This window comes from Acromyrmex echinatior, chromosome 11 (assembly GCF_024713525.1).
Source record: "Acromyrmex echinatior isolate Ae372 chromosome 11, ASM2471352v2, whole genome shotgun sequence".
Lineage (NCBI taxonomy): Eukaryota > Metazoa > Arthropoda > Insecta > Hymenoptera > Formicidae > Acromyrmex > Acromyrmex echinatior.
Genome location: NC_141862.1, coordinates 12,083,162 through 12,108,280, shown reverse-complemented (window position 1 = coordinate 12,108,280; position 25,119 = coordinate 12,083,162). Strand labels below are relative to the sequence as shown.

General features: G+C 36.9%; 4 protein-coding genes across 11 annotated transcripts in view; 2 read left to right on the top strand and 2 right to left on the bottom strand.

The window, feature by feature from the left end:
• The window catches only part of MICAL-like (protein), an 80,213-nt gene extending 78,495 nt beyond the window's left edge, over positions 1-1,718 (top strand). For all 4 annotated transcript variants that reach the window (XM_087411125.1, XM_011053070.2, XM_087411126.1 and 1 more), the window contains 5 exons: positions 144-479; positions 654-789; positions 874-1,102; positions 1,197-1,309; positions 1,386-1,718. In XM_087411125.1, coding sequence (XP_087267251.1) covers positions 144-479; positions 654-789; positions 874-1,102; positions 1,197-1,309; positions 1,386-1,573 — 1,002 coding nt within the window. In that variant the 3' untranslated portion in view covers positions 1,574-1,718. The remainder of the gene's footprint in view (positions 1-143; positions 480-653; positions 790-873; positions 1,103-1,196; positions 1,310-1,385) is intronic.
• Positions 1,641-3,389, bottom strand: LOC105144273 (protein-lysine N-methyltransferase EEF2KMT). The gene is made up of 5 exons (XM_011053078.2): positions 3,126-3,389; positions 2,890-3,033; positions 2,612-2,800; positions 1,990-2,488; positions 1,641-1,909 (listed from the first exon to the last, which is right to left on the bottom strand). Exons 1-5 carry the CDS (start codon positions 3,243-3,245, stop codon positions 1,803-1,805), a joined length of 1,059 nt encoding a protein of 352 aa, XP_011051380.1. The 5' UTR covers positions 3,246-3,389; the 3' UTR covers positions 1,641-1,802.
• A 777-nt stretch (positions 3,390-4,166) lies between these two features.
• On the top strand, positions 4,167-7,827 carry LOC105144274 (uncharacterized). Of its 2 annotated transcripts, XM_087411157.1 has the most exons (8): positions 4,184-4,353; positions 4,502-4,687; positions 4,782-5,197; positions 5,747-5,970; positions 6,049-6,104; positions 6,186-6,402; positions 6,485-6,693; positions 7,090-7,827. In XM_087411157.1, coding segments are annotated over exons 2-8 (1,206 nt in total). In that variant the 5' UTR covers positions 4,184-4,353; positions 4,502-4,685; the 3' UTR covers positions 7,172-7,827. The 2 variants fall into 2 exon arrangements, with proteins under 2 accessions (XP_011051382.1, XP_087267283.1); XM_011053080.2 differs by lacking the exon at positions 4,502-4,687 and having other exon boundaries at positions 4,167-4,353.
• Positions 6,906-25,119, bottom strand: part of centrocortin (cerebellar degeneration-related protein 2-like) — a 48,211-nt gene continuing 29,997 nt past the window's right edge. For 2 of the 4 annotated variants that reach the window (XM_011053083.2, XM_011053087.2), the window contains exons 2-7: positions 14,439-14,551; positions 14,029-14,177; positions 13,168-13,369; positions 12,494-12,762; positions 12,132-12,285; positions 6,906-10,495 (exon numbers count right to left, since the gene is read on the bottom strand). In XM_011053083.2, coding sequence (XP_011051385.1) covers positions 9,257-10,495; positions 12,132-12,285; positions 12,494-12,762; positions 13,168-13,369; positions 14,029-14,177; positions 14,439-14,551 — 2,126 coding nt within the window. In that variant the 3' untranslated portion in view covers positions 6,906-9,256. Of the gene's footprint in view, positions 10,496-11,922; positions 11,970-12,131; positions 12,286-12,493; positions 12,763-13,167; positions 13,370-14,028; positions 14,178-14,438; positions 14,552-15,792; positions 16,108-25,119 lie in introns of those variants that run through there. The other 2 variants (XM_087411134.1, XM_011053082.2) reach the window with 2 other exon arrangements.

Genomic DNA, 25,119 nt, shown 5'->3' with positions numbered 1-25,119 from the left:
AAAATTTATTGTGTGTGTGTGTATATATATAATATATATATATATATATATATATATATATATATATATATAAAATTATAAAACATACATAATATTACAAATCTCAAAAAAAGCATTCATCATGCGATTCTCTCGCGATAAAGGATTCATTACCTCGCACAACGCCACGAGCTCGAAAAACCAAGCCGGCTCCTCCACCGCCAATGCCAACCAGCACACCTCGTAATATATCAGTCGGCAAAGGATTAAGTTTAGACGAGTCTCCCATAATCAAGCTTCGTGACGACGATCGTAGTTTGAATATGTGGGAAGATCAGAAGACAAACAAAGACGAGGCGAATCGAAACAGGCAGAGTTTGAGCAGTATCTCATGCACTGATAGTTCCTCCTACATGTCTTACACTGACAAAAGCGTGCAGGGAAAGTGGAAGAGGAAAAAGGGTCCCGCCCCACCGCGTCCAATTCCACATAGGAGAAAGGTAGATCCTATCTTCTGTCATAAGACGTATTTATTACGTAAACGTATTTGTTTACTTTGTATAGATTTTTTCGCATAAATTTTTGAATTAAAATTCAAAAATTTCTGATAAATTAAATTTTTAAAGGCGTAAGTAAGAGAGAGAGAGACGAGATTATATTGTTTTTAATTACAGATTAAAGTAATCTCTATGAAAGACGTGAAATTGGAATTAGATGAAATAGAATTGCAACAGCAAGGCTTAGAAAAACAAGGCGTGCGATTAGAACAGTTGATACGAGATAAATGCGAATCCGGACCTCGAACAGATGGTAAGGAACGCACGCAATAAATATGAGAACAATGTATTATAAAAATATATAATATATAATATTAACATTTAATTTAATTAATAGATTCATCGCTCGGTACAGATGTGGAGGAATTGGTTTTAGAATTGTTCGCATTAGTAAACGAAAAAAATGAACTGTTCAGGAGACAGGCCGAATTGATGTTACTACGGAGACAACAAAGATTAGAGGAGGAACATGTTGAAGTAGAATATCAAATACGATGTCTCATGTGCCAACCAGAAGCTACTAAAACAGACTTCGATAAACAAAGAGAAGAAGCATTGATACAAAGGTATTTTCGGGGAGAAAAAAAACTTTAATAAAAAATTTTAATAGAACAATGTTAATATATAAACATGTGATTATACGTTTTCGTATTTCTCTAGGTTAGTAGAAATTGTAGAGAGAAGAAATGAAATTGTCGAATGCTTAGAGATGGATCGTCGAAGAGAGGTAGAGGAGGATAAAAGCATAAATAAACATATGGGTTTATTCGCTGGTAAGTAATGTGACGATAGACATATTAATACAAAATTTTTTGTAAGCTCTCATTTAAATTGCCATTCATCTTTCAGCGAGGAATAAAAACGAGCTAACAAGCAAAGACAACGATTCTTCTAATGCAGGGAAAACGAAAAAAGAAAAAACAAAGGAGAAAGTAAAAGAAAAGAAGTTGAAAAAGGCCACAAAAAAAGATGCCGACAAGGATGTGGATGAGACTGAGGTGAAACTCAAACGCCATGGCAAAAGAAAATGGTTTTGAGTTGCGTTAGTGTTAACAGTTAACGATAGATGTAGAAAATATTTCATATTTAATACTTTTATATATATTTTTAACACCTGTTATTTATATATATAGGAATTTATGCTAAGATTATTAATAAAATCTCTCGTTTAATTGCTCCTAATTGCTTCCTAATTGTGTTATTTGTAATTAAATAAACTATTTGTCTAATTACAGATGAATTAGCAATATCACAGTAAAACTTTTGTCAAATCTTCTGAAAAATCTTCAATATCCGAACAGGCGCGTAAATCAATTCTATTGACATAATCCATCGTGGCAAACTGCATTCTTCAAAAATAAGATCATAATTTCCTAAAACAAAAATTAAATTTTTTGGCATTCAAAACATCTCTGTTGTTTTAATTAGCAAACATAAATTACAATCAAAATACCTAAATATTCAAAAAACTGTGAAACAGTGTCTTCATTACGAATTGTTGCAGCGAAAATAGCATAACTGTTTGATACTAAGAGGCGTTTTAATCCCAATATTAACGCATCAAACGAGTTACTGTCATACAGAATATCAGCGGCAATAATTATGTCGGGTTGTAACGAATTTTTTAACATGTATTTATCAATATCCTCCCATTTCAAATCTATTACTTGAACATCGGTTTGCTCGTATTTTAATTGCAACTGTAACTTTGATGTCGTATCAAATGTATTCAATAGTTCGCTTTGCTTATTCGATACAAAATTGAGTTTTACATTCTCACAGAGCATATTTAATACTATTGGATGACAGTCAGAGAAAATATATTGTTTCGGGGAACATATACTAATTACATTCATACCAGTCAATCCAACTCCACAGCCAAGTTCTAATATGTTTTTTCCACAAAACTGTTCTTTATTTTCTTCACACCATTGACTCAATACTATGGCACCCTGTTAATTGTAACGATTGCAACTAATATAAACATATATATGATTTAATTCTTGAGAATATATTTCCTAAATAATTTAAATAATGATTAAAAATTATAAAGAGGTATTTTAAAAGATAAGTACCTGCCAGCTACATAAGCCTGTAGTTCCTTGAGAAATCAAGTTCGTGCTCTCCTTTAATGTAACGCAATTTAATGTTCCATTTTGTATTAAGAAATGACGGTAATGCACAGACTCTTCATCTGACAATGATATTAATCTACAATACGCTGCATATAAGTCACCATGAATTTCATTACCACCCTCCTCTATCTAAATTGCATATAATAACAAATAAGGAAAGTGATTCTGTCTTCTAACCTCTGTGAAAACAAATTACACATTTGATATTTTAAATATACCTTTTGCATAAGTAATTTCAAAAATGCTTTCTGATATGAGGTTTTTATTGGATATCGCTTAATTAAATCGTTATTTATCGTATTATCCAAAATTTGTTTTTGGATATCTAATTCGAGGTCGTAAGTTTTGTATTCCTCCAATACCTACAAAACATTCCTTTTATAGTATCAAATTTTCGCTATGTAATTACAAAATATGGTAACAGGTTTTATAAGTGTATGTAAAATTGATGTACTATAAAATCCATCTTAATTAATGCAGTACAGCAGAGAAATTGCTTCGTTAAAGAATTTATCATGGTATTTATGGTACGAATATCGCGATTCATATCGCTATTGTCTGTGTTATTATCCATTTGATTTAAAAACAAACTTTAGCTACAGAATCACAACACGCGCGAAAATTGTTAAAACTTCATGTTGTGACTTTTCGCCAGATGTTTTTAAGAGCTTCGCCCAATCAAGAAAATAAGGAGGGAAATAGGAAAACAGAGAAGAATTTCGACCTATCAGAAACTGTGTTCTATACAACTATGTGGTCTGTTCGCCTTGCTTGAAATCTCCAAAAATGTTTGCACTTAAAATGAGGCAGATATATATTTAGATGTTGAAAAGAGAAAAAGTAAAGATGCTGAGTGCAAAAAGTGCAAGCAACGCGAACAGACTTATTGTTTTTGAAGTTAAAAATGCTGTTTTCCCTATCTCCTCTTCCCCTTCTCTTATTCTGCGCAGCCCTAAAGCCTGATGCACAATTGAAAAACACAGGCAGATTTTGACCTATCAGAAACCGCGTATATCATCAAGAGTTTTTTGATATGCTTAAGGGTGTGGTCGAGTTGCCACTACGAAATGCTTCGATGCATTTGATTAAACAATCGGAAGAAAGAATTTTACTAATTGACCAATCAAAAAATGCTTCGAAGTATTCGTAGCGGCAACCTTCGACCGCACCCAGTGTCATAAGAAATCAACCAATCACAATCAATTATTCTTCTTATATTCATCTGATTGGCCAATATTTTACTTCAAGCTTACTACTGTGTCTCCGAACTTAAGAGTTTAGAAAACAGCTACTCACGCTATCTTGTGATTATTTGATGATTCCTGCATATCTTTATAACAAAGCACGACAAAGTATCGCATTTTACAAAGCCAATTATCTTTAACGATGTACCATTCGTTATTTTCTAAATCGCTGTTTTGTGCGCGCGAAACGTTTCTAAAAATTCCCTAAGTCCGCGTCCAATGGCGTTTCCGGCAACGTGTCACTAGACGTATTCCGAAATTACAGTCCTTCAAATTCGGTTTGGTTTGGTTTGGTTTGGTTTGATTTCGAGACTCGAGTGACTGTACCGCCTTTACTTCGCGTACTGTGATCTGTAATTGTTTCGTTATGGCTGATACGAGCCTAAGCCTGGACGATATAATTAAAAAGAAATCATTAGGAATGAGAGGCAGAGGAGGGTGAGGCAAATTCACTTAATTATCCAGTGATATTCTCGCCAACTTCATAGCGAGAGTTACACATTTATAACCTTAACGATCGTACTTTCTTTATTGACAGAAGTCTGTGTGTGTGGTGAAAATCTTTTCTTAAATTTTCATTCTTCAGATATCTTTAGTTGACGATCCCGTTTCTGTGAAGTCGCTCGAATAAACTGGCGTGCGCGCGTAAATTATTCGTGAATAGCTCGGAAATCTTGAGCAAAATCTACTTGATTATTCCCTTTAGTGATACCACAGTATCATATCTGACTTGGTTGATAAAAACTTACTCCGCGATTTCTGAAGAAGTCATGTAAGAAGACACGTTCGTTAATCTTTCTGCAGTATTGTCTTTTATTACTGTAATAAATAGAAAGTCAGAAAATTTACATTGTATAATTGTGCAGGATACGCAGAGGTGTCCCCAATAGAGGAGCACGAGCAAATGGTTCCGTGAGGGGACGTGGCTCACAGGTGATCAGAGATGCACGATTTAAAATAATACAAAAGAACCGAGAGAAGCTGACCGACGCCAGGGACAAGCTCGCCGAGATAGCGAAGCAGAGCGATGCACGGCTTAAGCTAGACAAGATTCGTGCGTCTCATTACAAGAAGATAGATACTCAGCTTTCAGGCATTTCACGCAAGACTGGCCGAAATGGCAGACTGTCGTTGTCGACGAATAAAATGCCATCTTTGATGCAGCATGTGTTACCATCTAATATGCCAACCAATTATATGCAACCTTCCACGAGAACGGTTGGATATAGACCACCTCTCGCTGAGCCTTATATAGGAGAAATGAATATGGATTATACTGATGGTATGTGAAATATAATGTAGATATATTGAAAAATACATATTTCACTCATTTACTACTGCAGCAACATAAGTAAAGTCATTTTTTAATTAATTGTAGAAAAAGATTGGACATATAGAAGAAATGTACTTTTAAAAGAACAAACTTTTATATTTTTCTACAATCAGTTACTATACTAAAATTGCATTTCAAAATTTTAATGATTCCAAATATTAAGATTAATTTGCTGGAAATTTATTTTCTGAATTGTATTGTTATTGTAACAGTATGTTTTATATCATTGTTTGTTTTGAAATATTAGTTATGTTTAGTTTGAATTATTTATAAATATCTCCTTAATTTTTTTAACTTCGTTTACTTTGATCTTATTTTAATTTTGTTTATTTTGACTTTTGATCTTATCTTGTATATCTTTTTAGAGATAATAAGCTTGTATTTTCTCTTGTTATTAATATATTTTAAGATATATTTTAATATATATTTTAAAATATTTTATTGAAAATTATTGAAATAATACGTTAAAAAAATATTTATATTAACTTATTCTTTTAGATTATTTGACGGATTCCCCTTCGTTGAGGAGGACTATGAGTAACGAGTATGCACCAACACCTCCACCCCCACCTCCTGTATTCAATATTAATCCGATTTCTCCTTATACCTGGGTGAAGTCTAGAAACACTAATGTTACTAGGATTCCAGCTCGAAAATCTGAGATAGAAAAGGAACGAGAGAGGCAAAGAGATTACAATAAACTCGCTGCACGCTCCGCGATGGTAAATTTCATTCTCTTTTGTGTGAAATTTGTACAATTGCCATTCAATTTAATTTTTATTATTTTTTCCTTATCATAGGTAAAAACTGCTTCACCTTCTTATAAAGAAGATTGGAATTTTGGCACAAAATCAAGGTAAGTAATCATATCTTACAGAAAAATTAAAAATTAATTAATGATTGAAAAACGTACTATTTTGTATAATTTTGGTTATAGAACAATTGTAGCAGAGGAAACAGATTCCAAGTACTACGATTCCAGAAATCTTCGAGAGGTAGGAATTAAGTCACGTCTTGATGCTTCTGGCAATAAAACAAGAACATTGAACGTTTTATCGCGGCCAAAAGCAAGTTCCAGTTCATCGGCGCAATCGAATGGCTATCGAATTGTAGTATCCAACTTGCAAGCCAACGTCACGCAAGAAGATATTAAGGTGCAGTAAGATAAAGAATTTATTTCTAAAAGATTTCACATTTGCTGTAAAATGTTGAAAAAAAAATTTTTGCATCATATAGGAATTATTCGAAGATGTTGGAGAACTGCTCGTATCGAGACTAGTTCGTCCAGGTACAGCGGAAGTAATCTACAAAACATTAAAGGATGCAACTAAAGCAGTTGAGACTTATCATAATCGACAACTAGATGGCCATCCAATGAAATGTCTTCTCGTTAATCCACGATCAAAAAATAATCCCACTGGGCCAGCCGTTCGGTCTCTTACGGAGTAAGTAGCAAACATTTTTTATTGTATGCATTAAACATATAATTTATACATATAATACATATATATATATATATATATATATATATATATGTATGTATGTATGTATATATGTATATGTGTGTGTGCGTGTGTGTGTGTGTGTACATATATACACACACACACACAAATTATTCTATATATTGAATCGTGTGATAGTATATGAAAGTCAAAAATAGCACAAATTCATTTATTTGAATCAATCACATGAAATCATTACGTGTAATTTCTCACATTTATGTCATAATTTACTATGGCTGCAGAAACTAATTCATAGTCTTAAAATAGTTGCATTGGAATGTGTCGTTTGTAGGCAGCCGACGAACTTCTTTTTTTCACCATGCATTTTCTTCTCTACAGATCAAGACGTAGTATCAGCTCAAGTTATGTACAACCAAGTTTAGGAGCGGTACATCGCGCCTTGTTTGACGACTTGTCTTAATCGATTATATCCATTTTGATAAAATGACTAAGTTAATATGAAGGAAAGAAATGTATGTACGTGTAATGAACATTACGCAGATTATTCTTAGGAAAGCGAATGGAGAAACGACGAAACACGACATGCGTACTCGATGTGCGCAACTCCAATTCCCAGCTGTAATTGTATTAATAAACTTATACCACTCATTATCTTTGGTAGTCTATATGGTCTAAACGACCAATAACACTGGAACGCTCGTAAAATTTTTGTAAATTATTTTTAGAGATAAACGTCTCTTATATTTTATGCACTATTTTAGTTGTAACTTTACTGTTATGTCTTACTTTAAATGTGTTAAGGCCCAATTTTACAATTCACGGTTAACTCTTAACTCAGGTCCAACTTGTTTCTCATCTCTTTCTAATTCTAGAATGAACCTCGGTAAAGAATTAATCATGAATTGTGAAACTGGGTTGTGAAACCTAAGTATCTAAAATATTGAAATCGCACTATTCTTTAATATTCAAGATAATAGAAAAGGTTCAGGCGTTCTGGTGTTAAAACGTAGAGAAAAAACTAGTTAAAATAATACGGCCACGGAATCACATAAATATCGGGTGCAAGCTGCTTCTTGTACATTTAATATACAAATAAAATGATACCTCCTTCAGCAACTTTGATATTATATTAAAAGTATGATGTAGATATTAGATAAATGAAATCGTGATGCGACCATTGACGCGTGCGTACGATCAGAAATGTAATTTATTCAAATTTAATATTATGTAGTTTTCATGGTTTCGAATTTTAAAGATCATTGTATATATGTTGAACGAATAATTTTTTTTCAAACTCTTATTATAAATTTACGCAAGTAAACAAGTACTGAAAAAATTTATTTTCTCTGAGAATCCGTTTTATAACAATCACATATAGAGGATAAGATGGTACAATTTCGAATACGGATAATTCTGAAATAAGACTTGAATCGAAGGCCCGAGTGGCAACATACTCTAGGTGGTTGATTCACGAGCTGTGGATTCGATTCCACCTGTGCCCCATACGCGAGCTTTCGCGTCTAGGAGAATATCTTGCGAATAAATACTAAAACTGTATTTCCGTTTAAAAAGCACTATTGGTAATATGTCTCATCCGCGATATCTTAATTAGGTCATAAAGATAGAAAGGTCTATGTGAAACTTTGATTTGATATGAGACAAAAATTGTAAATTGACTGTGTATGGCCTCCTCGAAAAGGCATATACTGGATCAGTAGATCAATCTTATCGTATGGTAACTTACAAGTATGATTGAAAAACCATATAAGAGTTTAAAGAAAAAAAAAAGAAGATATGCATCCAAATTCGAGTGCAAGTTTGACAACTTTGATCTCATTGTGTGGAGGGTATTGAAGGTAACCACCAACCAGAAAAAACCAAATTAAAACTCGAAAATTGGATTCAAATCTTATTTCGTTCAAATTTGTGCTACATTGGAAATTGCATCATCTTATCTTCGATCTATCGATAGAGCGCGAAAAAGGATAGAGTGACTTAATACGATAAAGAATTTATTTATTTATACGTACAACATCATCACAATACTCATACCTATAAAATACAAAAGCTAACACACCACGCTTGTTGCTGACATGCACTACCTCCCCAGGAGAAAGTTATACGTTATCGAAGAGTAGTGCGAGTTTTAAAATCGGAAGTTGATATTTTGACACGGAGAGTAAATGGCACATGGATAAATTTTTCTCTTCTCCGTAACGACTAACGACGTGCCACAGTGGGTCAATGCGTCGTTGTATGTTCACCGCGTGGAAGGAAAGGGGATATACAATGAAATATGAAATGCTCAAACTTAAAACTAATGCGGACGCGTTAATTAGTGCCTATATTATAGAAATATGCCGCTAAACGTATCCGCGTCGTTGAATATTTACAAGAAAGTACAAAACAATACTGGATCTCATCACGGGATGAATGATGCGTGATCAACGCGCGATCTCTATCTTAGTCACAGGATACAATCGAAACTCAAATATAAAACTCTACATCTTGTACGAACTTCGTTCCGTCCGTTCATTCATCCCGTTTAGTTTCTACGATAATGATGATGATTATTGGTTCTGGATTTGTTGTTAGGCGTACGAAGAACTTCTGCATAAGACATCTCTAATCGCTTCAGCCGAGCCACCTCTTCCGACGCGGTGCTAGGTTTGAAATCCTTGTACTCGTAATTATTGTGCTGCTGTTGCTGTTCGTTCGAGCCACGACCGTACAGCTTCTTATCCCTTGATCGATTTGGATATGCGTTGTGCTGACCGTTCCACGCACCGGAGTGCTCGTGCTCGGCAGGATTGAACGGTTTGAATCTCCTTCGGCCGCTGTTGGATTTGGCGGGGACGAATTTCGGATTCGTCGTGGGAATAACGTCCGGTGTGGTCGACCGGTCGTTGTATTGCGCTTTCTTAACGGCGTTCTTTTTCGCCGAGGACTTCTTGCGAACGCGTAAATTAAGAGACACGTAATCCAGTCTGCAACTTGCGTCCTTTGCGGGCTGTTGATTCGCGGAGGTATTGCTAGACTTGTCAGATTGTTTGCTGTCCTTTGGATTGGCCGGGCTAGAGGACTGCATCCTGAAGACCGGTTCCGAAACCACCGACGATACCACAGAGGACATGATACTTTGATTGTCGTCCGTTGCCTCGCTTTGCAAATCTTCTTGAAACGACGCGTCGTACTTCGTCTGCGATGTAGCGGGTTCGTCCAACAACGGTAACTTCTCGCCCTCATCCTTCGCCTCCGCTGCCCGTTTCAAAACGCTGAAGATCTCGCTGAAGAGCTGTCGATACTCGGGCGTCTTGCGGAACCTGCTCTCGAACGGACTGTTGTCATCGTAAATGCTGAACTTGCAGTCTTCGCCGTCAGCGATGGAACATAGGAACGAACCCGGCCTGCCGTCTGTCTGCGTCGCCTTGTTGCTGGTCTCGTCCGAGAAGCCTGAAGACGACGTCTCAGCTTCGGAGAAATCTGTTGGAGTGGCCGAGAAGGGTTTCTTGCCGGCGCTCTCAGGTTTGGTTCGCGAGACGATCTTGATCGATTCCGGAGCAGCAGCAACCTCGGCCTCGGAAGCAGTAGGATAGAAATTGTTAAATTCTCCGGACATCTCCAACTCTTCCTGCAACGACATGCACGTCGCGGGTGTGGCGTCCTTGCGACGGGGTTGACAGTGTCTCTGCACCTCCAACAAGGCCTGATACTTTTCTACCAAGACCCGATAAGGATTCGCGCTGTCCAGTTCGTCGGTACCTTCATTTTTGCTGCATGTATCCTGTGTGCAGGTAATTAACGTGTGTGCAGTTGAAATTATGAAAATGATTATGACAATGAAATTCGATTATGATTAATACGAAATATTTAATCGGGAAAGAGTATATACGTACGCGAGAAAAGCGATCAGCATTCAAATTTTACTACAAATCTAAAATCTCATAGAAAGTCACATATCATTTTTATATTATACTATAAAATGTTATACGTAACTTTTTTTTATTTATTTCATTTCAATTTACGTTAGTAATTATATGAAACATTGCATAGAAATGAAGGATAACTGGAAGCAGAAAGGCAAAGGCCAGATTTATAGGATATTAAAGATTGCAAAAAGTTCTTTGAGAAGATGTGTTTTATTTAAAATCTTATAAATCTGGCACTTATACATTGTACAAAGTAATCAATTAAAATCATTCGACTAGACGCAGCGATTCCAATAACAAGAGCTATCATGCTTAGAACAACAGCACAAGCATAAATATTTACATTTACTTATCCTAGATCCTTAATATTGCCGAGAAATGGACACAGTCTTGATAGAATTTTAGAATTAGAAATTAAATGTAGTCAATTTGCCGCAGTATATTGGACATTATAACTGTCTTTTGACATTTATTAAAAAGGCACTTTACGCTTGAATAAACAATTAAAATTTTTTTTTAATAGTAAATTAATTTTTCAGAGAGATTAAATTAGATAAAATAAGAAAATTTTTTAATATAACACATGACAAGTATATATATCCGGATTTATATATCAATATATAATTATATATATATACACATATATATATATATATATAATCACAATAATAATATAATATAATTATTATATATATTATATTATTATTTATATATTATTAATATATTATGTATATCTATACTTGCACGTCACACACTTCAAGAAAAAATATCATTTAAAATTTATTAAATATTAACATTAATTATATATACACATAATAGTAATTATATACAATAGTAAAGAGTTAATTTTAAAATTAAAAGAGTTAATTTTAATACATTTAAATCTTCATCGTTCCTAGGAAGTTGAGATTATCTTCAACTCATACAGCATAGACTTCCAAGGATGTCCTAAAGACATTCAGAGGACAATCCTATGTTCTCTCAATATCTTAAGGATACGTTTGCAGGATGTCTCTTGAATAAAGTATGCTGTGTGGGAATTGATTAAATTTTTTCTGCGCATATATCGAATTAAAGAATTTTTGATTTCTGATGTCTGAACAGCCAAAGTTTAAAAACAATAAGAGACATTTTACGCAGAATAAATAATGGTATTTGAAAAGGTGCGAGCAATATCGGAACAATGACATGGGCTCTAACATAGACAATTGCTTCGGAAAAATGAAATAATAACAACGGCACTTTCGTGTAAGTAAATATCCTCCATAACAACGAACTATACCATTTATGTTCTGTCTTTGGCTTGGATTTCGCAAAGTTTGTCACTTCCTAAAGCAGATAAAAGATAATTACTATTCTAGGCAAGCATAACTGATCAAAAGAAGCGACATTGTAACGACAAACTCGAGCAAAAGAAGAGACTCGATTCGTGCAAACGCAGATTGATAAACAGTGGTTCGCAATGTTAAAAAAAAAAAAAAGAAGATATACCTGTACAGTCAATTCGGAGTCGCGCTGATTCTCACTGACTAAAGACTCAGCCATACTTATGTCGTCATACTCTTCTTGATCGAGCATTATGGAAAGTTCGTCGTGCGTCCTCGTGTCCATGCCGCGTAAACAACGCCCGCATAACTGACCTCGTCTATAAAGACATTTTCACTTGCTTCACAAATATTGCCACGACAATCTTCGTGCAAAATTTTATGCCGATAACATGCAACTTTTTACGTTCCAGTTCACTCTCATTTATATTAGATGAATTTTAAGGTGAACTTTTTCTCGCGATGTAGCTTTTAATTAGGTATCTGGAACGATCTACAAGAAAGGGAAATGAATGAGAACGCACGTACCTGACTTCCTCCAAGGTGCTAATCTCGTCTTGCAGACTCTTCACATCTTGCGCCTTGTTACGCCACTCCGTTAATTGTTCCTCCAATGCGCTGTTCTCCTGCAACAAGGTAGTCAGCTGCTGACTGAGTTCGGATACCTTCTTCTGTTCCCTAGCCCTTTGATTACGAGCGTCCTGCAGCTGCGTCAGCAGTGTGGTCATCTCTTCGTCACTCGCTGCAGTAGCTTCGATCGTCTCTTGGGAGGACTTCGATGAACTCGGGGCAGCTCTCTGAACAAAAGTATCAATACCTTTCTTGAAGACTCGGAAAAGACAGAATAATAAAAACAACACGCATGTTCAAAAACGGGACATAAAATGTTTTAAAAATGTCTGAAAGGCGTCTTAGGCCGATATTCATAGTCGGATCTTACATTCAAGATCTTGTAAAATATGGTATTTTATTCGCTTCAACGTTATTCAAGATCTTATATTCAAGACTGTTTATAAGCACAGTCTTAAAAAGTCGAACCAGTCAGAAGACCGTATTAACGTTTTAAGACAATCTTGAAATAAGGACTATGAATACCGGCCATAGACTCTTTGCAAAAGACGTCTTGAAGACATTTTATGTCTTCCCGACTTTGTACTTGGCGTTGTCTGGGATGTTACATGAAATATTGAAACCATTTGTACCTGTTTCTCGCTGCCACCTTGCGTATCCGAAGTTTCCCAATCGGTACTCTGTTGCTGTTGCAGTTGTTGTTGCTGATGTTGCTGTTGCGCATTATTCCTAGACGGGCTCGTGGCATGCTGGCGCAGTCGTTCGGTCAGGTCGTCAATCTTCTTCTGAAGCTCCTCGCATCTTACTTCCAGATTCTCGATAGTCACGGATTGGCTGGTCGCGCACAAATCGTTATATGATTATTAGTAGGAGTCTCCTTATTGCACGGAACGTTGCACGGTATCGCAATTTCTCCGACGGCCGGACATCTGTTCGAAATGTCGCCTCGTTCGGAGAAATGCGCAGCGCGTCTCCGGCGAAGTTTCTCCGGAATTTCGGGTCAATCGCGGAAAGCCAAAGCGTAAGGCGTCGAGCCCAATCTGTACGAGGAGCACGTTGACCCCGAAATCCCAAACAGAATTACACATCGTATATATCGTTAATAATAGAAAAGCTTATTGTTGGGAGAAATAGATTCCATTAGGGAGATTAGAATGGTGTTAAATAGAAAAATAATACTTAATAACTTTCCATGAACTTTAATTGTATCAGACGGTGCATGAATTATGCATTTAGAAAGGTGAGCTTAGAATGGTTCACGTAGCCAATACAATACGAAGCTAACAAGATATAATAACAGATCTCGTTAGGCCGGCACTTTTCCGCGATACTTCTAATATAATCTTATCTGGAATATCAAGCGGTACATTTCTTTCGAATGAGAATGCTAATTTTTCTTTCTTCTTTTTTTTTTCCCTCCTTATTCGAAAATCATTTCGCCAATCGAAGAAATGGCGTAAAAATAAAAAGAGGGAAGAGAAGATAACGCCTACCTTTTGATCAGTTTCTTATCGCTCGTGTTCTCGATCACCAGGTGATGATTCGCACGTTCCAGATCTTGCACGCTAACTTCCAGCTGTTCGTAGACTTTCAGGCGTGTATTGTTCACCTCCCTCAGGGCGGCAATCTGCTTTTTCATGTACTACGGAACGAACAAATAACACGCGTATTCATCGGACAGTGCAATTTCGAGGTTGAGCAACTCCGTAAATCGTTACGACTCGAATTTTCTTACTGTGTCCCGCGATTGTCGCTACTTCAAGTCTTGTACGTTACAAAAATGCCATACGGAAGACGCGGAAGCTATTAGTAAAATTATCAGAAAGTAACCGAAGTGTAACCGGTTTGCCGGTGGGTAACAATTATCATTCAAACAATTACTCGCGGAAAAATTTATAATAACCTCGATTTCTTGCGTCTGCTCCTCCTCGGTAGCTTGGTGCAGTTTGATGATGTTCTCCAGCTCCTTATTCCGTTCCAAGAGGGTCTTACCGAGCTCCGCCGCCAACTGTAGATCTGCACAAAACGTGAGGCGTATTTTTGCATGAACGCTTCCTTGCACGAGCGCATTTCTTGTTTTTAATCTATCCGGATTGAATCTCCGATAGGTAGGATACGCGCCGGGAAGAGAGAATCGAAGCGTGAACGATAATCTCAGTTCCGGATCATCGTACCGAACCTGAGGGAATCCGCAAGGAATATCTACGTTGATGGAATCGAAATCGTCCCGGGCTCGCTTCGAATGATAATTACGCAGCCTGCCGAGCGACGGTTACAGGTTGCAGGTTGCTGGTTCACGCTCGCGGCACTCCCTCATTCTGACACCGGCTAGGGCCAAAGACCTTCTCGCGGTGAGCAAACGACCGAGCTACCGTTTCGCGGTACTCGGTGCTCGGTGTCGCGACGGAACAACGTGACCCGCGAAGTTCACGGACGGAATTCTCATTTTCTTAATTGACTTTTAAATACTTTTAAATGCCACGGAGCACAGCAAAAACTGCCGCAAAACCTATTATCATGCAGGTTCTAGTATTGACCTGCGCAATAAAACAAATACGTATGCAAAGAATTATTTTGCTGAAGTATCTAAACATTTAGCTAGATAGAGAAATGATCTGAAAATAATCCATCAAAATAATTATGTAGGAATTTCAAGATGGGAATGCTGCAAAAAGTTTCGACATTTTAACAATCAGTTTGAACGTTCTACATAATTATTTTGATGGTGCAACAAAGTTGTTTTCAGATCTGTATTTATATAGCTAAGTTTGTAGATGCTTCAACAAAACCGTCCTTTCTATCGATATATCTTTTTATCGATAGATCTTTTTGATGGAGTGGAGATGCCTTTTCTATCCTTTTTATACACTTAGAGAAATATAGTAATAGCAATTATATAGATGTCAACTTTTACTACAAGTCTTATATGTATATAGAATTAATGTATATAGTTATAAGATAGTTTATTCGACAATGTAAATTAATTCTACATAATAATATAAAATTGTTATGTATTAGTTATTGTTATACTTATATAATTGCCGTCTGCTTTTCTCCAAGTATACGTTCTTCGATCACAACAGTTATAATTCGACACACACGATAAAGATCGCAAATAATCTAGCACCTCTCTAACGTTATCACTTCTTTCATAATAAACACCATCCTCTTGATCACAACAACACCACACATTATGACACCGTCAATCTTTCCCGCACAGATTCCAATCATCTCCTCTTACGTTCGCGCTTACTTACTACTTTCGGAGGAGGATCCCTTAAGACTCTTAAGGTACGCGAGCTCGATAGAATAATCCCAGCCTTCTAACGAGTTGGTTTGGGTCTGCGGGTCCCAGACCATGTCCACGCTCTGCCCGCTCATGGCTCGCTCGTGATGGAACCTGCCAGTTCCCGTCGTTGCCCTTTCTGACACACAACCGGTTCCGTCGGAGGCAGCCGGTCTTCTGTTGCTCTGTGGTAGCCAAGTTCGATCGAAACGTCGTGTGCCCACCGAGCGGTAATCCAACAACTCCTTCCTTTCTCGCGCTCGTCTCCCTCCCCTTTCCTTTCTTACGTTTCAGGCCCCGACTTTTGCCCCCGTCTCTCCACATCGTCAATATCGTCATTTCGATCGAGAGGGGGTCTCACTTCACTACCCGGTCACTTTCCAGCAGTTCTGAATTTCGGATAAGCGCCGAGGCGCAATGACACTTGGATTGAGCTTGGACCCCGTTGAAACGGGAGGAACATTAATCTTTGAGAGAGTCTTTGTAGCGCTAAATCTATCTATGAAGAAAATGTTCATTCTCTGATTATTCTGACGAATAACGATCAATCAAATCTTTCGTCGTTCTCTCTCTCGGAAGCACTTAGATCCCCTAAGTGCTCTTTCAGTACTCTCACTCCGGAATCCTCATCCTTTCCCTTCTGCCTTTCTACGTAGCTCGTTCCCGTCGTTTACGGGATGATCCGGCGCGATAAGAGAAGGTGTCCCACTTCTGAGATCTTTCGTCGCGCGCGCATATCTTCCCACCGAGGGAAATGGGGGCTGTAGGTTGACGAGGCAGGGTGATCTGACAGGTGATGAATGAGAAAAATCGTCGTGCGCATCGCTCGCTTGAAAATTCGTATAAATTGTGTAAGCTCACTTATAGACAGTATTTGCAGCTGGATCTTATATTTGAAACTGTCTTAAGTACACTCTTAACGTGTGAATCAATCAGAGGTATTCATAGTCTTATATTTAAGACCGTCTTAAGAACTCGAGTCGAAATTTTCCTCCTACTTTACTCCTTAATTTTAAGACATGTATAGACTTTAAAGATGTACGTAGGCATGATGTCTAGACATTTATAATAGATTCTAATCTAATGAATTGAGCTCTCATGTTGAGCCTGTAAATGGCAGTTATTGCAAGATTTCCTATTTTTAAGTTCAAAAGAAGTTTTCTAAATAGAAACTGTAGGTAAATTTATTATTAAAAGAGACCATATTTATTCAAGTATCAAAATAGGTTTATAAGATTTAATTGAGATTGAAAGAGATTCAAAGTAGGACTAAAATTTCGGGAATACTCTTAAGATGTCATCACCAATCAGAGAACCGTATTAGCATCTTAAAACGTTACTTGAGACGATCTTAAAATAAGAACGGATTATAAATACTAGAGAATGTCTTTGCATTTTCCACAACGGATAAACAAAGTGAACGTCAACAATACGCTTCGCTAACAATAGCTCGAAGGATGACGAGCAAGTTTTTTAAGACTAATCATCGTGGTCATTCCATTGTTTCGAAGTTGTAATATTAATTAATCCGGTGCCATCAGACGAATAACAGCGATTAAGCCGCGCCGTTCCTGCGTATCAATGTTTAGTTACGTTGCGTTAATAGTCGATAAAACCTTGATCCACTTGGACATAATGGCGAATGCAACAATCGGCAATGCGTGATATGTAAAAGCTTTATCGGATGTCGTTTGACACGTTCACTGTCCACGGTGAACGTTAAAATAGTAGAATGAATATAAATATTCATACGCGTTTATATAGCTTTCCCTGTATGTTGTCTAGGACTCATTCTATAGAAAGGATTGTTGAACAGCGTTTGAAACGTTGCAAAAAGTGCACGAGAATTTACAGAATAATTTGAGGATGGCATCTAACTTGTACATTTTACGAACATTCGCGCAGATCGGACAATCCCGCTACGTTATCGGAATTCGTGAATCATTTATACATTTCGTATCCTATCTGATTGCTTTGGAACGAATCCAACTCCTATTGTTTCTAATGAACCCTCAATCAGATTCAACCTGACGTTGCGATGACCTCCGAAAACATCGGCCCAGTGCCCTCGTTACTCGCACAATCACGAGAGACGGACATTACCTGCCGTATCGCGATCAACAAGTCAAAAAAAGAAAAAGGAAATTCCATTCTTTCGCTTTTGACGTTTCGCCGCTACGTCAGTTTAATGACACGGTCAGTGGTAAACCAACCGTTACGAGGAGGAATCGCGCGAACGATATACGAGGTGTAGGTAGGTATATCCAAGAAGAAGTAAGCGAAGATGATAAATTTCCGACGTGTTCCGTTGACCCTTAAGCCTCAGCCTATTAGCAACAAAAGCCGTTCTCGCGTAGGAAACGCATAATGCAGCTCGTATGCATATGTACGGGAAAAGTGGTACGCGAGAAATCGATGAGTTTGTCCAGAAAACGCTTCGCTTCATCCTTCTTCGCTGTTTTACGAAAATAGTCATCTTACTGCAAATGCAGATTCGTATTTACAAAAAAAAAAAATGTAAAGTACTCTCTAAATTCTTTGGAGTAGAATCTCACGCGAAAGAGTGAAAACTGAGATAGTTTTGAAGAAGAGTGGCTCAATTTTTAAAGAGTGAGAGGTTTCACTTTTAATAATGATAATTCACTCTGAAAGTTTTAGGATACGATTCACATAACGCTGCAAATATTGGCTAATCAGAAGAAAGATTTTTATGAATTGGTGAAACAAAGAATACTTCACAAAGCATTTGCAGCGAATCGTACCTATATAATATACGTTAGATTCTAGTACATTTTACGGAATTGGCAGGTCTATACAGAGGGCCAATTTACGTAAAACTCACTTTTCTAATAAATAAACGATTGCTATACAGTCATGTACTGTAAGGTACTTTTACATTTCGTAAAATAAATCTATATAAATATACCGTACATCTCTCAATACAATTCACTTTATCGAATACTTTTGCCTTAGCTAATAAAACTCACTTTAATGCACGATAAAAATATTGTATAAAATACAAGTATATAAAATCTTGAAAGTTGTTCATGCCTGAGAATAGTATGATTCATCTTACTATAAGATAATAATCATTTGAATGGATTTACTGCAATTGTATTATAATGTACTTTTTACTTCGCACTTTCGATATTTTTATTTTCAGACGAATAGAATATTGTCATAAGTTTGGCAAAAGTAGCCAGAATATTTTTACTATTATAGTTTTGTAAGATAAAAATTACTCAAGCAACTTTTTCTTCGTGCAAAGTCGCAGCAGAATCCAATTAAGTTCATCGTTCTCGTCGTTACGTTCGCGAGATATCATTACTAGAAATAATTGGATAAGGAGAGCCAAGTTACGAGTAACAAGTATCATTCGCCGATGACACCGTCGCGATTAACCCCCATGGAGTTCCCGTACCTATACTGGGAACCCCCGCGATAATAATGATTCTCGATTCGTTACCGCTTCTGGTGAAAGTCTCACTTTTACGCTGGCTGGAAAGATTGCGCAATAGTATTAATTTTTTTTTTCTTTCTTTTCGACGCCATGACGAGTTTTACGCGGACGTAGATAAATTGTACGTTGGGAAACGGCGAGTGTTATCGGAAAAAGGATAGTCCGGCGACAGCCAAATTAGAGCGTTCGCGAGTACACTTTGCGGTACTCGAAATGGATCCGACAGCGACCGGATAACTTGGCGAGCTTATACGTTTGAAGGTTTGCACTTTCCTTATGCGCTCGAAAGGTCAAGCTGATGCACCTGCGCACCGTTCAAATCCCGCAACAATAGACCTCCTTCTTCCTTCACCCTCGCCACCCATCAGTTCTGATGAAGAGATTAATAACGTTTCGCCCGGAACATTCTCAGGAGAAAGTATCCGACGCGAGGGGGAGTTTAGATTCTATTCCGAGGTCGTCGGGTCATATTCCAGTCGAAATATCACGCCGATCAGCTTCCCGCACAGCGGAACACACGGAGAGTCCAGGCGAGTTATTTCACTCGAGTCAACTCTCGAACCGTCGAGAACGTTGTTTCCGACTTTTGGTGTCGCCTTCGTGTTCGCTTCGTTAGACAAACTCTTCCGCCTACGTGTCTCGATACCAGTTCATTAGCCGCACCACACCTTGCGATAGGTACTCATATATCGCACGAAGCGAAACGAGAGTGAGAAAGCAACGAAATGTTGCTCTCTTGAAAAATGTAGAAACCCTCCGATCGAAATCTGGTCATGACATAGAAATCCGAATGGACCGATCATTAAATCAGTTTCATCAGAGCAAAATAACACACTTCCTTTTCTCTTTCTCTCAAAAAATGATGTTAACATATCTAAAAGTTTAGGTAGATTCACAGTTTCCGTTTTATGTTCAGGACCGTCTTAAGTAATGTCTTGAGATTCTAATACGACAAGAGAATCGTATTCGTAGTTGGACCTTGTATTATACTTAAAGTTTCCTTAAAGTCTTTAGGTACTCAGTAGTCAATGAAATAATTCGTAGAACATTTGAAAATAAATTTAAGGAAGCCTTAAATATAATAGGCTTTCTACAACAAGTCATTACCTAAGTCTTAAACTATAAGAAATCGACCAATCAAGTCAATTATTCTTCTCACATTCAATTGTGATTGGTCAATTTCGTATGGCTTAAGACTTAAAGCTTAGATAATGACTTATTGTAGAAAGCCTATAAGTTCTGACTACGAATGCAGACATATGATTGGTTTATGATATCTTAAGACGGTTTTAAATTATAGTTGTAGAGCTGAAAACAGTATCCAAAAATAACAATGAGCTAAAAATTTAGCTACAAACTAGCTAGAGTCTGATTAGAAGAGTCTTTAGAAAAACGATAATAAGATTCAATTGTCGAGTTGATTGTAACTAAAAGAAGGGAACCATATCGGAGTGGAGGTCAGACTCGATTTCATCGCATGGCTACTGGAGCTTTCCTCCGACTTTCGCGTTCCTCAAGCGATAATATCGCAAATGCGATAATTAAGTGCATGTCGACGCGGCGGTAGGTACGAGTACACACGTGTAGGTGGAGAGAAGGCGAACGTAACACACGAGATTCGAATATCTGTCCCAGTTGAATCGTGGTAGCACGATGCCATTCATACGTGCGTCCGCCCGTTCGCTCTCGCCTGGTCCCTCCTTCTTCTTCGTCTTTTTCGCCAAACAGGTAACTGGAGCCAGCGCATGTTAAGGCATCCCGTGGGCCGTGTTCCCAGCATTGTTTCGGGCCAAGCGTAAAACATTCGAACGATGCGCGCGAGGTGCCCAAAGTTCAACGACGTCGTCGAAAGCGCACTGAAAGAGAGTACGCACGTGGAATTTCGAGCGAAAACGCGCGGAAAGAGAAGGAATTAAGGATTTAAAACTTTCGGATTTTTTTTCAGTATTGCACAAGGAAAAAGTGGTGCTACTGAAGTATCCAAAAATTTAGCTAGATACTGATCGGAAAAAAATTTAGGTCATCAAAATAATTATGTAGGACGCTCAAACTGGTTCCAGCATGTTGAATTTTTTGCCAGGCATCGATTAGATGTCTTAGATGACTTAGAGTTTTCTATAATTATTTTAAAGGTCCAACAAAATTATTTTCAGATCTACTTTGATAAAAAATTGACTAAAAATAGTGACTAAATGTAAATAAATATAACTAAATAAATAATAAATAAAATAAATAAAAACAATAATATTATAATAATATAAATAATATAAATAAATAATGTACATAAAATAACTAAATGTAAATTGACTAAAAATATTGACTAAAAATTCATTTTAAATAGTGCTAAGTAAACATTTATTTATAGTAACTAAATATTTACTTAATAAAAAATGATAATTAAATCAAATTAATGTTTTTTTGTAACCAAATAAATATATGTTTACATCTAGTAAATAATTATTTAGAACTCAAACAAATATTTATTAAAATTTGGAAAAAGTTTTTCCTCAATGTAGTTAAATTTTTAGATATTTTAGCAAAACTATTCTTTCCGTGCATCAACTGGCGACTTTAAACAATCAATTTTGTGACGTCTATCATGGATCGGAATAATTCAAAATATTACAGTGAAAACATTTCTCGGATAAATCAGACAGGGATTTATATATCATCAGGAAATTATATATCATCGCGTTATATTGACGAGAGAAGCGAAAAGCATACAAACGTTTGAAACTGTCACAGACATTCTACTGATCGTAAGATGATTTAAGAACGTGTACGTATTTCGCACAAAACTTTGTACTGAAATATTCTTTGCGCTCGTCAAATATTCATATATTCCTATCATCAGCATTTTTATTACTGAATCCTCAAGTACACTCGCTGAAGTCAACGGCCCTTTATGCTGGCGTTCACCAGACTGACATTTAACGAAGTTCCTGACCATAGCTGACACGGTGTACGGTAACAACTACCGGTGTAATAATAACTGAATAATTTATAATTATACATTATTATCCCTGAGCGGATATACATTTATTACAGCAAAATGTATACGATACTTTCGGTACAAAAAGATCAATAGACTGGCGAACAAACTAGAAATATCGATGCGGCACACGCAATTCTGTTACACAAAACAGAAACTACGAGATCTACCTGATGAAGGAAATTCAATATATGGGCGAGAGTATATCCGTCTTCGTGTTGCGCCGTTTTAACCGCATTTTCCAGTTCTCTGACTTGAATTTCAGCCCCCGGGAAACAGCTGCGAGATAGTTAATGTCTCGGCCTTTTACCCGTATCGCCTCAGGAAAGACAGGAGAACTAAGAGCAAACTTCTTAAGTTGCAGCTCTGAAGCTACGTTATCTGATATCGTTGAACGATCACTCATTGAAACTGTCCGACCGTTTGCAGCTCCGAAAGTTCAATAGAGATTTTTCTTTTTCGACAAAAAAGCGAAGACTAAGAAGGCACACCGGATGTGCTCTTTCGACAATACCAGCGGAAGCCGAGTGAAAGTACTTCAGTACTTTCGATCGTCGAAAGAACGACCGGCCTTGGCTATTTCACACATAATTATCAGTCATTATTCCGCATTCGTTCTATTAACAATTAAAACGTAACCGGTTGTGTGTTGCGTGTATCTTTGTCAGCATTTAACCCCTTCGGGGGTTGACTTGATTTTATTGGAACCATGTTAAAACATTTTTTTTTAATTCAATTCATGCGCACTTTAATAAATAATTTATACTAAATAATTAATTTTTTTTCAAAATTTTGATTATTTTTCCAACATATACATTATTATGTACATCTCAGATAATGTCGATAGAATTAAATAATTTCAACGAATAATGCATGTCTTCAAATTTGATACATTACAGTGTACAAACGGAGAGATTAAACGACTACTGAAGAAGTAAAACGACTACTAAGATCGATAAAAGATTAAACGATCGATCTTGTCCAATCAATGGATTAACACTATGATCTACCATAGTAAATTTTATTCTCCCGTAACTAGTTAATCTCATTACTATATAATAGGAACGGTATTACAACAGGAGCAATGAGAGGCTAAGTATAGAAGTTTAATCTTCGCTTTAATCTACATGTCAAATTAATCCTATCGCTCAAGGCCATTCCATAGCCGGTCGTTTCCTCTATTTCACCTTCGTAATTTAATTGGGAAAAAGTTGTCTCGCATTAAACGGGACGAGATCGCGAGGAAAGCGAACGGAACCGTCGTCGCGTTTAGTTTTTGCCCGGATTTTCACGGCGATTTCACATCGTCTTTTTCCATCGGCGCGCTGTCGTGTGGACGTCGAGAGTGAAGCGGAAGTAATATCTCTTGCGAATCTCTAGCTGGTACATCTGGCCCAAGCAATTAACGTGACGACGCGCCGTCGTCACCGCTGCCGTGAGAACTGCCAATTTCATTCGGTATGTATAAATAAGGTACGAGCAAGCAAAGAGATAAGACGCGAAGTCATCGCGAGACGAGATTTCCTCGAGAACTTCTCTCGAGGAGCAGCGAAGAAAGGAGGCTCGACTGCGATTCTGCTTGGAAGGACAAGTGCATGCTGATGTGCGCGTCCTCCGAGAAGTTCCAGAGTATCTCGTAAACTGCGCTTCGTGGCGCAGGAAGGAAGGAAATTATGCATATGCACAGGAAAGAATATTGATACCGTTCCGCAAAATAAATTCTCTTCGAGAAAAATTCACTTCCTGAGTTACATTCTAAGAACTCTATACTCCGAGTAAAAGAGTTATTAACTCATGGGTCGATGTTTATAATCAGTTCGTATTTGAAGAATTTTTTTGAAATGCTAACAGGGCTCTATTTTTTTCTTCTTCTTCTCTTGAATATCGACTTTGATCTATTTATACCATTTTGTAACATTACTTAAGACAGTCTCGAAATACGAATCGCTTATGAATATCTATGAGTTAACTTTCTTATTCAGGGTGCGTTTCAAATTTAATTCACCCACATGAAAAGGCTGAAATATCTAAAAGTTTAACTAAATACAAATCTAAAAATAATTTTGTTAAATTATCAAAATAATACGTAGGAATTTCAAGCATGATGAATAAATTACTCAGAGCAATGCTACGAAAAGTTTTAACATTCCAACAACCAGTTTGACGTCTTATATAACTACTATTTGATGTTCCTCCAAAGTTATTTTCAGATGTATCTATTTTTAGATACTTCATCAAAATCGCTCTTTCCGTTTGATGTACAATAAGGATAAAATGATATACCTTGAATTCTTGAACGCATTCCACAGTATTTTGGAACGTCGCTGTGGGTATAATCTTTGAGTAACTAAGAACTTGAAAGTGAATTCGTACAATTTCCTGCGTCCATAAACTGAAAGTTTGGTATAAACAACATCATAATTTTGTTGATATGTGAATTACTATTATAAAATTTTAATTGTTTTAATTATTTTGTTATTTTTATGAAATTTTGATCAGAACAACATAATTTTATAATTAGAACATAATCAAATTTGGATAATTCATATATCAATAAAATTATAGTTATTCGTATCAAACAGTTCTCTCAGTGTATGCAAGCCCGAGACGGGAAATGATTCTAGAACAACTTGTAGAATGCCCTCATGCATCGCGAGATGATCCTAGATAACGTGTATCGATATCGTGCCACAGTCTGTAGCTATCAGAAAGTCGTAACATAATAAGTATCTCCGAGCGCACGAAGAATATGAGAAAGAAGGTCAACGTTACGGGATGTCCTGCAGGTAATGTTGCGGGATGCAGGATATTAGACGTTCAGTCTCCATAGAATATAATCGCTGGAT